The sequence below is a fragment of the Octopus bimaculoides genome, chromosome 7 (assembly GCF_001194135.2).
Source record: "Octopus bimaculoides isolate UCB-OBI-ISO-001 chromosome 7, ASM119413v2, whole genome shotgun sequence".
Taxonomy (NCBI): Eukaryota; Metazoa; Mollusca; class Cephalopoda; order Octopoda; family Octopodidae; genus Octopus; species Octopus bimaculoides.
Genome location: NC_068987.1, coordinates 74,994,138 through 75,006,884, shown reverse-complemented (window position 1 = coordinate 75,006,884; position 12,747 = coordinate 74,994,138). Strand labels below are relative to the sequence as shown.

The 12,747-nt window shown below is 39.0% G+C and overlaps 1 protein-coding gene across 3 annotated transcripts in view; it reads right to left on the bottom strand.

The window, feature by feature from the left end:
* The window catches only part of LOC106878145 (microcephalin), a 28,951-nt gene that overhangs the window by 7,663 nt on the left and 8,541 nt on the right, over nucleotides 1–12,747 (bottom strand). For all 3 annotated transcript variants that reach the window (XM_014927268.2, XM_014927267.2, XM_014927265.2), the window contains 6 exons: nucleotides 10,874–10,979; nucleotides 9,173–9,319; nucleotides 7,433–7,508; nucleotides 6,347–6,391; nucleotides 3,235–4,240; nucleotides 322–484 (listed from right to left, as the gene is read on the bottom strand). In XM_014927268.2, the coding sequence (XP_014782754.1) occupies nucleotides 322–484; nucleotides 3,235–4,240; nucleotides 6,347–6,391; nucleotides 7,433–7,508; nucleotides 9,173–9,319; nucleotides 10,874–10,979 (1,543 nt within the window). The remainder of the gene's footprint in view (nucleotides 1–321; nucleotides 485–3,234; nucleotides 4,241–6,346; nucleotides 6,392–7,432; nucleotides 7,509–9,172; nucleotides 9,320–10,873; nucleotides 10,980–12,747) is intronic.

Genomic DNA, 12,747 nt, shown 5'->3' with positions numbered 1-12,747 from the left:
ATATATATATATATATATATATATATATATATAGTCCAACAAGTAAGTAGTAGTATGAAACAGTAGAATTAGTTAACCCATTAGCATTTAAACCAGCCATATCTGGTCCAAATATTCTACTTGTTTTATGTTTAAGCTAGCCTGATCTGACCTCCTACAGCCACCCTACAAAATCATTTTAAAAATAAACAACCACACCATCAAAACCTCAAATCTATGAGATAATGCATAATTAATTCAAAACAATGTGAATGAAAAAAAAATAACATCTGACAAAGTAATTTGAATTCTAAATGTTTAAAGAATGAAATCTTGACTTACCCATTCTTTACTGACAAGCCAGCATCCCTGAGAAAGAGCAAAGAGCACGTTGAGTGTGCGCCTAGGCATACCACAGATTACATGTGTCGTGGACTTCTTCACAATGTCACTGATTACGCATTCACCCAGGGTTTTGGCTACAGATTTCACCATTTCTTGATCTCTAGAAGTACACCAAGTCATAGAAATATGAATTTTTAAACAGAAAAAAAAAAATCAAGAAAAAAGAATTTTTTTTTTTATTAAAATGAATATCTGAATAAAGAAAATTTGGAACTAAAATAGAATCTAAAATATAAAAAAATATTTAATGTCACAGATTGTGATTTTGCTGGGGTTCCAACTTTAAAAGTTTTGATTAGCGAAACAAGTTTTGATTAGCGAAACAAGTTTTGATTAGTGAAACAAGCTGACCAAAAGGAACAAGCAAGATCCATTTTGTGAGAGATGCCTAACCAAACATCATCATCATCATTTAACATCTGCTTTCCATGCTGACATGAATTAGATAGTTTGCTAAGAGCTGACCAGCTGAAGGGCTGTTCAGGCTCCCCGTTTGATTTTGGTATGGTTTCTACAGCTGGATGCCCTTCCTAACACCAAACATAAACTTCAACAGTGCTGAAAGAGGTATCATGCTGCCACAGGCATAAAAATGATCAACCATACAAAACAACCCAGTGAAAAAAATTCCTCAACACAGGGGAGAATAAAAAAAAATCATTTGTAGAGTATCGTGTTTGGCAGAGGTACTCAGCTGAGGTGTACAAGAACATAACAGTGTACTTAGCATACGGGAAAGAGTATCATACACTTTTAGAGAATCATGGCCATGGCATGTGTAAGGACTTTCGAGCGAGATCGTTGCCAGTGCCCCTGGTCTGGCTCTTGTGAGGGTGGCACATAAAATACACCATTTGAGTGTGGCCGTTGCCAGTACCGCCTGACTGGCCTTCGTGCCGGTGGCACGTAAACGCACCCACTACACTCTCAGAGTGGTTGGCGTTAGGAAGGGCATCCAGCTGTAGAAACTCTGCCAAATCAGATTGGAGCCCGGTGCAGCCATCTGGTTTCACCAGTCCTCAGTCAAATCGTCCAACCCATGCTAGCATGGAAAGCGGACATTAAACGATGATGATGATGATGATGGTGGAATGGTAAAGACAGTACCCAAGCTGGAATTGCACTGTAGTCAGAAAGAAGCTGACATCTGGATATTTCGTCCTGAAGAGTATGCTCAGAAGCATCTTCATCAGCCAAAACCATCATCATCCACATCAGTTCCACTGGCAAAATTATTAAGAAGTTCATTTCACAATCATGAGGCTTTATTTTGATTCCACAGGGCTGCACCTCAGTAAACATTGCTGTTTATAGCCACAGATTGACCTATAACTTGTGACTGAAACTAGGCAGACAGAAACTGACGAACTGTACCTGTAATTCAAAGGTCGAACCTTTTCACACAGACATGCTAATTATGCTTGAGAATTATGCTAAGGTTACAAGTATCTGTAGTTTACTCAGCCACTTATATGCTAATCCAATGACGCTAATAGTTTTGTTGATCAAACAATTAAATGCGATTGGAAATTCTGACCATGGTCGATTTTTTTGCGGGAGTGGGGTTATAAAGAGAATGGATACTAATGTGCTCATTATTAGCAAGGGATGTGCACAGAAGAGGTGCCATAAACTTGACATCAAGTCCCTTTACAGTCAGCATGGTTTTTATGTTAATTTGGCCTTGGTTTGATTCAATGTATTCACCAGATGTGATTTTATAAATGGATTCTTTGAGAAAAGAAAGAACAAAACCTTCAAATTAGTAATCAAGCATGAATGGTACATACACGTTTTGAAAACGTGTATCTATTGGGTTGTCCAGAAAGTTCGTGCCGAGTTTTAAAGGAATGAAAAAGGTCAATAAATACTTGCCATTACATTTTTAATCAACCAAATATGAACCATTTTGTTGCATAATGCGTCTCTATCTTTCCTTTAACTTGAAAATACCCTCTTCTCAGAATCGAGGTGGCTTCATGGCAAATAAGTCGAAAAGTAAGCTACTATAAATCGGCACAAACTTTCTGGACAACCCAATAACATGTATATTATTCATTCCATCTGACAACTTAGTCCCTTGTCAGAAGCAATTGTATATCATACCATATGTATGAAGAGAAGAAAACATTAAATATTAGTGTCACCTGGCATGACATGTTCCAACATGGTACACATACACAAGAGTCATTTCCTCCAAACAAAGAACTTATAATGCATGCTAATTATCAAGCAGGTGTATTTTGCTGCAATTTAGAGCAAATGCCAGACGGTTCTTCCCAAATGCAATTTGGTTGTTGAATGAAACTAAAAACCTCGTAAGATGAAAAGTATTCCTTTACTAGACAAAAAAAAAAAACATGAAATTTGGAAAGAAATGTTAATATCGTAGAAATGGTATACTAGGTGTACCATCCATTAACAGGGGGTTTCATTAACTATACATTAAAAAAAAAACAACTCTATTTTGTATAATAATAAATAGTTGATGTACCACTGGTTAATACATATTTTCGTCAAATACAGGCTACAAAAATCAGTGAGTATCAACTGTATTTGGGGAGACTGAAAGTTTTCATTTCAAACTAGTCCACGATAATTTTAGGTTATCTACCACCTGTTACACGAAAATGTGAGATAGATTATATAAATGGTACATGGCTGATGGCAAGTCAGTTAGCAACGATAGTTGAGGTGTTAACATTCATAGTGTTCCTACTATTGCTAAAGTTAGGGAGTGACAATACTGAGATGAAAGATGCTACTGTGGAGTTTAGTAAACCCTTAAATTACCAAAAGTTTCATGCTACCTCTAATGAGGACAATACCATTAACATAAAGTTTACTTACGAGGTAGACATACTGGTCATCACCAAATATTTCTTGACAGGTCGAAGGTTCCTTGTAGTCAGAGACACAGTAGTAGGGAAGTCAAGTTTCCTTCGCTTGACTCTGGGCCCAAGAGTTTGGTCATCTGAGATAATGGTATCTGACTGGTCCAAGCAAGAGGAAGATGTCTGTTGTGACTCTCTGACTTGTTTCTCTTTCTCAATTTCCATCTCCCAAGCTTTACTCTCTTGAGAATTGTCTAAACTTCCCACACTCTTCCAAGACAACAAGGAAGACAGGGTGTTTGAGTTTTGTGTATTGCCATTTATCAATACTTCCTCCTGATTTACAGTGAAACTAGATATGTTAGTACCTACATCATCAGTTCTATAAGATGGAATGTTAGCATTTGATAAACTACTTGTTTTAGATGAGACATAGTCTTCATCACTAATACCAAGTACATGCATTGTCTCTCTGTGAGCAAATTTCTGTCTAGAAATCCTCTGAGATCTTTTGAAGCTTGTCAAACTTGTGTCACAGTCACTTGATAGTAATGAACTAGACAGATTTTCAATAGGACTGTTACTGAAAATGTCAGCTTCCTTGAAGACAGTGCTGCTCACATTCACATCAACATCCTCAGGAACATCACTAACATCTGTAGAAGAATTTTCAGCAGATTTCACATCTAATGATGAAGACATCATGGAACAGTATATCGATGACTTCATTGGTAAATCTGGACTGACTTTTATTTTGGCATTTTGATCCAGTTGATCGATTTCACTTACTGCTTTAGGATTCTGTTTTGTGTCATTTAAAACGTCGAGTTGATTTGGCAGACAAGTAAGATCGGACGACTTGGTGGGAACAAAAGACATTTGATTGTTGATAGAGAGATAAGATGCTGAAGCCAAACTGTCCTGTTGAGTGGAGCCATCAGAATTATGTAGCTTAAAACTCTCAGTCTTCAACATTTCTTTGTCTTCAGAAGGGCTACTGTTCTCTACATCAGAACCATCATCTACAAAGAATAAAACACAGTTTATTAGAAATTATTATTATCATATAGGCGCAGGAGTGGCTGTGTGGTAAGTAGCTTGCTTACCAAACACATGGTTCCGGGTTCAGTGCCACTGTGTGGCATCTTGGGCAAGTGTCTTCTACTATAGCCTCGGGCCGACCAAAGCCTTGTGAGTGGATTTGGTAGACGGAAACTGAAAGAAGCCCGTCGTATATATGTATATATATATATATATTTATGTGTGTGTGTGTGTGTGTGTGTGTCCCTAGCATTGCTTGACAACCGATGCTGGTGTGTTTATGTCCCCGTCACTTAGCGGTTCAGCAAAAGAGACCGATAGAATAAGTACTAGGCTTACAAAGAATAAGTCCCGGGGTCGATTTGCTCGACTAAAGGTGGTGCTCCAGCATGGCCGCAGTCAAATGACTAAAACAAGTAAGAGAATATTAAGGGGGCGAGCTGGCAGAATTGTTAGCATGCTGGATGATGCTTAGCGGTATTTTACCCATCACTATGTTCTGACTGTATTATATTGAGAAATAACATAACTCAAGCCCACACCTACTCCAAGAGAACCAAATGGGAATGTCACTAGAGTTCCCTATGCTGGTTATTCTGGAGAAATTTCCTTTTACTTTTATTTCACACAGTGTCAGCAGATACAGGTGGTCATCGAAAGTAGAAAAACAAATTGTTTACATTCGTGGTACACCAAACCACTTCAAAGCTTACTGGACCACAGAAGATGAGAGCTGAATGCCAACTTCCATGACCTTGGCTGCAGCAATCACACCAGTGGTTATTGAAGCAGCTGCAGCCACATCATCATCATAAGCATTCAAATCATTTAACATCCGTTTTCTATACTGGCATGGGTTAGATGGTTTGACAGGAGCTGGCAAGCCGCAAGAATGCACCAGGCTTCACTGTCCGCTTTGGCATTGTTTCTACAGCTGGATGCCCTTCTTAATGCCAGTAATAAAAAACAACAGCAATAACTTCTACTACAGCCACCTTTAAAAAAGAGAACATCAAGTTACTTAATATGATGTGCACCTTATATCAGCAAAAATACACATACACATATAAGATGATGTTAGACATAACAATGGGTTTGTTTTATCTTTCACTTGCTTCAGTCATTAGACAGTGGCCATGCTGGAGCACATCCTTGAAGAATTTCTGAACTGAATAAATCAACACCAACACTTACTTTTTTTAAGCATGGTACTTATTCTATGGTTATCTTTTTGTCAAACCACTAAGTTATGAGAATGTAAACAAACCAACGCTGGTTGTCTAGTGGTGGTTGGGGACAAACACAAAGACACACATGTATGACACACTTCTTTCAATTTGTCCATCAAATCCACTCACAAGGCTTTGGTTGGCCCAAGGCTGTAGTAGAAGACATTGGTGCCATGCAGTGGGACTGAACCCAGAACCATGTGGTTGGGAAGCAAACTTCTTAACTCATAGCCATTTCCATTTACCAAATTTCATACACAAAGTATTGGTCAACATTAGGTTACATTTGAAGACACATGCACAGGCTGCTATGCAGATGCAGTAATATTGAATCAAGAACTATCTGGGTGCATATTATGTGCATCATCATCATCATCATCATCGTTTAACGTCCGCTTTCCATGCTAGCATGGGTTGGACGACTTGACTGAGGACTGGTGAACCAGATGGCTACACCAGGCTCCAATCTGATTTGGCAGACAAGATGAGGACAAATATCCGTCAAATGTAAATGATGTAAATAATGTATCATCATCATTTAACGTCCATTTTCCATGCTGGCATGGGTTGAACAGTTTTGATCAGAGCAGGCCAGGCAGAGAGCTACACCAGGCTCCAATTGTGTGTTTTGGTTTGGTTTCTACAGATGGATGTCTTTTCTAACACCAACCATTTTACAGAGTGTATACGCTACTTTTTATTTGGCACTGGCACCAGCGCTATTTATGAGGCATGATTAATAGAACAGTATTCTCAGCACATAGAACAGCAAATTCACACAGTGAGCAGCTTTTCAAGTGAAGAAAAACAGTACAATGAAGGAGATGTACCTAGTTAAAGGGACTGTATAATACTTACTGAAGATCTGTTTCTGGAAAGAACGATGGCAAATAGGGGTGTTATCTGGAAGAGAAAAAAAAAGACAATAGAAAGATTATCTTAATTTACAACAATATCAACACTGAAGACAGGCTTAAAGGATACATGCACAGACATGCAGACACTTACACACATATACAGATACATACACACATTTCATTTTAGAATAAGTGTTGGGTACCAATAGACCACCCTCACTGAACTATATCTAACAGAACCACTTAATAAATGTGCATACAAATAAACTAACTCTCAAATCTTCATGCATACACATATATACATACACATGACCCCACCCCCATATCATCATCATCATCATTTAACGTCCGCTTTCCATGCTAGCATGGGTTGGACGATTTGACTGAGGACTGGCGAACAAGATGGCTGCACCAGGCTCCAATCTGATTTGGCAGAGTTTCTACAGTTGGATGCCCTTCCTAATGCCAGCCACTCCAAGAGTGTAGTGGGTGCTTTTACATGCCACTGGCACGAGGGCCAGTCAGACGGTACTGGCAACGGCCACGCTCAAATGGTGTTTTTTACCTGCCACCTGCACAGGAGCCAGTCCAGTGGCACTGGCAATGACCTCGCTTGAATGTTTTTTCACATGCCACCGGCACAATTGCCAGCAAGGCGACGCTGGTAATGATCACGCTCGAACGGTGCTATTTACGTGCCACCGGCACAGATTGTTAATAATATACTATGCTTAGTGTTCTGGTGTTCTCTAAAACGCTAATGATGAATGGTTGAGAGAGCTGTGCAAGCCACAGGTGTTGGTTTTCACTTTCATCATATTTATAATAGCTTAATAGCTCTCCTGTTGACAAACAGTAATAAACGAAAATACTATATATACACAAATACAAATATATAGACATACAGTTACAAAACACACATAGAGTAGGAAACAACATAAACCTGAAAACAGTCTGACTAATTAAACTAGAAACAGAAGTTACTGTCACAAAATAGTTTTTGCATGCAGTACAGTTCATGGAAATATCAGTCACAGACTTGACAAGAATGGAGTAATAAAGTTATGGGAGAAACACAAACACATACCTTGGCTTCTGCTGTATTCAAGGAGTCTTTCCTTCATTCTCGGGGGTGTAGTTAAACGGGGTACATTTTGTTTGAACTGGAAAATAAACATTGTTTTTAATTAATGATCCTTCTTTATATTTTGACGAATAGAAAAGAGTGGTGATATTTAGTAGAGATGACCCAGAAGTTGTTCCTCTTTGATTACTATCACAAACAGCAGTAGCTTTCTTCAACCGAATACACATCGTTGATTGGTTGAAATTACTCAAACACAACATTAACATGAAATAACTTCTAAAATAGGAAATTTTGTCAAAAACGCACAAAGTATACCGTGTTCTACATGAGAAGTTCTACCACTATTTGAAGTTTCAAACTGTTTAGTTAAAAAAAATTAATTAAAAAAATATGTGATTGAGATGGAATAGATCCAAGGAGCCAAAGCTAAACACCTTTGACCCTTAGTCTGATATACTGGAACTGACTTCGGACTAAATGACATCATCATCATCGTCGTTTAACATCCGCTTTCCATGCTAGCATGAGTTGGACGTTTGACATTAAATGGTACAATGACAAACACCTTTTTAAGATATTTATCTAGTTATTTATTGAGACTTAGTCCATTACATCTAACAGCCTCCACAGTGAACAAGGGACACAAATCTGCTTACTCCAATGTAATTGACTTATCCCCTCCCCCTACAAAAAGTAGCCTCCTCTATTACTTTACGGTTCAATGGTTAATGGATGGAAAGCTATTTATCAAGTTCTCAAAGTAATTGTCTTAAATTAGTAATGAAAATTTCATGTAAAATAGCAAAAAAAAAAAACACAAATTTATAGTAAACAGCCTGTCAAATATATGTATGTGTGTGTTTGCAGTTGTCATCTACTATTGCTTGACATCTAGTGTTGGTTTTTGTTACATCCCCATAAAAGAACCAATAGAAGAAGTATCAGCCTGAAAAACAAGTATGAGGTCGATTTGTTTGACTAAACCCTTCAAAGCAGTGCCCTAGAATGGCCACAGTCGAATGACCGAAACAAGTAAAAGATATTGTATACAACACAAACTTTTATTTTGTCTTTCAGAGTAGAGGAGAATACAGTTGGTTATACTGGCATTTGTTCTTGACTGATGGTTTATTTTGTCAGCCCCCAAAAGATCTAAAGCAATGCTGACCCCATTCTGAGTTTTTAAGATTGCAACTAAACATAGCAAGGCATTTTCACTGCTGATCTAATGATATGACTGTCTCCTACTCCAGCAGAAATGACAGAGGTCACTCAAACAACACACATATACATGTGAAGTAGTCATACCTATGACCTTCAGGCCTCACAAGTGGTCATACCTATAATTTTGGGGCTTCATGAAGGCACTACAAATAACCAAGACCCTTGGCAATATGCTGTGCTTGAGAAGACCCATCAAGCCCAATAAAATTGAAGTCGTGGCAGATACTGGTGTCACACAACTGGCACCTATGCCAGTGGCACGTAAAAGCACCCAGCACACTGTAAAGTGGTTCGCATTAGGAAGGGCATCCAGCCATATAAACCATGCCAAATCAGACTGGAGTCTGGGGCAGTCCCTCAGCTTACCAGCCCTGATCAAACCGTCCAACCCATGCCAGCATGGACAACAGACATTAAATGATGATGATGATGATAATCATTGAGGAACAAAAATTATAAAAACAAGCATGAAATAAGAAAACAGAAAATAGAGCAAAAAGAAATACTTGTACTTACATCTGAGACAGGCGTGAAATAAACATCACTCAGACTAGAATTTTGTTGCTCATTTGTTTTATGAGAACGCTTCCTTCGACGACGGCACCGCTGGGAACTGTCTTCAAACTCCTCATTCAAGTTCTTGGGCTGCATGCATCGAAACCCCTGTAATATGTATATATACATATAAATATATTTGCTTGCATGCATGGGTGGGTAGATACAAACACACACACACAAGAGCATGCACAAAGATGTGTGAATGTGGTACATTTCAATTTTATGAATTTTTGATCAAACAAAAAGTAAAATAGGTTTGTGTGGGAAGATAGAAGCCAATGAAGATAAACTGGGGGAATGATTTTGGAAAGTAACAGAAAGTAAGGAAGGGAGGACAAGCAGGAAAGAAGGAATATAGAAGAGGGAGAAGAGGAAACTTCAAGGAATGGATTTTTCTGTCTAGAATTCTGACAGATTTTATTTGAAAAATATATCTGTGTATACAAGACCACATGGACTTCTCAGTACAGTCAGACTTGTGAAAAACAAGTCCAACATTTTTTAATGCTTGCATGGAAAAAGAACATAAAAAATGATGATTTTCTATGGCTGGATGACTTTCTTGCCAATCCTCAACTGCTTCCAAGCAAGGTAAATACTTCAAGGCCAGACATGTTTTTGGAGAATACTGGAAATGAATGACACTGCTTGTATGACAGCGATGCTCATTTACAGCTATCATGTAATGCCAAAGCAAAGAGACAAAACATGCACATAAGTGTATACATGCACATACAATAGGATTCTTTCAGTTTCTGTCTGCAAAATCCACTCACAAGGCTTTGGTTGACCCAGGTCTACTGTAAAAAAAACCCTCGCCCAAGTTGCCAACTTATTAAGCACAGGCATGCCTGTATCTATACATTTATATAAATATTTAATGTCCCTTTTACTGTAGTGACAGAGATTGGATGCTTTGACAGGAACCAACTAGTTAGAGGGCTGCTTTGGCATGGTTTCTACAGCTGGACTCCCTTCCTAACACCAACCACTTTTTTTTGTGGCACCAACTTTTGTGAAGCCACCAAGTACTCACAAGATAAGACCCCCCCACGTGAGAGGAGCATAGTATTGAAGGTTGTGAATGCATGATTGAGGAACAGGAATGAGTGCCTTGCTGAAGAAATAAATTCACTGCTCCCCCAGCAGGAGAGAGGAGGGGGAGGTACATATCCTCAAGGTACAAAGTGAATAAGAGAAAGAGTTTAGGGATAGAGAAACAAAAAAGTGGGTAGGCAAGTAAGTGCATAAGAGTATATGAAAAGAGTGTGATAGAAGATTAGAAATGGGCAGTTTGGAGGGAGGAAATAAGAGTGGGTCAGGGTGGCAGAAGAGATGATAAAGGACAGAAGTAGGGATACAATGTGAAGTGTAGGGAGACAGATGGTATCATTAACAGCATTTGAGTAAGTAGTACCACAGATAGAAGATTGAAGGGATGAGTATAAGAAGATGGAGGGAGGTTTGACAGGACCTCAGTTTTGCTGAGATGGACAAAGCAGTTTACTGACCACTGACAACCACACCCCTACTCCCAATTATATCTGAGTCAAGCAAGAGTAAAAAGGGGCAGTAATAGCCAATGAGAAGTTCTAGTTTGGAAATGAAAACAGAATTGAAAACCAAAATAACACAACCCACAAAAATATGCATAGTTACCTTGGCTCGTTTCTTAGGAAATATACTAATTTCTGCTTCAGCTATATTATGTGGTGTACTGACAAAGAATGCCTCTTCATCTGCATGCTGTAGGCTTCTTTTGCAACTAAATCAAAGAAACAATGCATTAAAAACAGTGAAAGCAAACAAAAATTTCCAAGTAGAATTTCATTAGGACCTCATATCACTACATATAAACTATGATTATCATTGTTGTGGTTTAGTCAAAGACATTCAAGCCATAACAATCCTGTCTTTTTCCAGAGTGACATGTCCTTTGGACCACATTGTAGATGGTATTATTTTCTAAGGTGGTTAGGTATGATTTAAAAGACTCAGCTGTTTTTTCTAGCAAGTCAAGTGACCATATAGATATTCCCGCAGGTCAGAGCGTCATGGTCACACAAGTGAGGTTGTTCGTTTCCAGTCTTCCATGAAAAACATGTCTGGTCATGGGATTGGAAACATGTGAAGGTTAGTGACAGGAAGGGCATCCGGCTGTAGAAATTCTGCCTCAATAAATTCCATCCATGGACAAGTGGATATTAAATAAGGATGATTTGGATTGTTTCTTTGCATGCATGCATGCATGTATGTATGGATGGCTGTATATACACTAGCTTAAAAGCTGTCCTATTGGGCAGCTTTTAAGCTAGTATATAGCTTTTAAGTGGAGGCGCAATGGCCCAGTGGTTAGGGCAGCGGACTCACGGTCATAGGATCGCGGTTTCGATTCTCAGATCGGGCGCGTTGAGAGTGTTTATTGAGCGAAAACACCTAAAGATCCACGAGGCTTCGGCAGGGGTGGCAAACCCTTCCACCACAACTTTCTCTCACTCTATCTTCCTGTTTCTGATGTACCTGTAATTCAAAGGGTCAGCCTTGTCACACTCTGTGTCACGCTGAATATCCCCGAGAACTACGTTAAGGGTACACATGTGTCTGTGGAGTGCTCAGCCACTTGCACGTTAATTTCACGAGCAGGCTGTTCCGTTGATCGGATCAACTGGAACCCTCAACATCATAAGCGACGGAGTGCCAACAATACAATAGCTTTTAAGCAACTGACCCTGAATGGGAAGATCTGCAAACAGATCTCTGACTTGTTTTGGAGAATTTGTTCCAATTGCTTTCTCCAGAGCCATATCCCAATGATGATATTCCTTGCAAAAAATCGTGTAAAAAACATCACCAAAAACAATTGCAGTAATGAAAGCATAGGAATCCAAAATTTCAGGATTGCAGGTCCGGATTCAGACCAGAATGTTTTTAATTTACTCGCAGAATTAGCTTTCAGATTATAAAAATTGTTATCATACAAAAAAATTTGTCGCACAAAGTCACGTAAAAAAATCATCGAATACAATCACAGTAATGAAAACTTGCGAATCCATAATTTCAGGATTGTGGGTCTGGACTCAGCCCGGAATGTTTTTAATTTACTCACGGAGTCAACCTGATTTCAAAATATGATATATGTTGGGCTACGGTCTCTAGGAGTATTGTTGAAAAAGAGTGACACACTGACATACACATTTATTAAATTTTCATCATCATTGTCGGTTAACGTCCATTTTCCATGCTGGTATGGGTTGGACAGTTTGACTGACGTCTGGAAGCCAGCAATTGCACCACGCTCCAATCTGATCCGGCAATGTTTCTACAGCTGGATGCCCTTCCTAACGCCAACCACTGAGAGAGTGTAGTGGGTGCTTTTTATGTGCCACAGCACAGGAGCCAGCCAGACGAGCCTGGCATTGATCACATTTAGATGGTGCTTTTTACGTGCCACCGGCAAGGGAGCCAGTCTGGGGACACTAGCATCAGCCAGGTTCGGATGATGCTTTTTATGTGCATATATATATATATATATA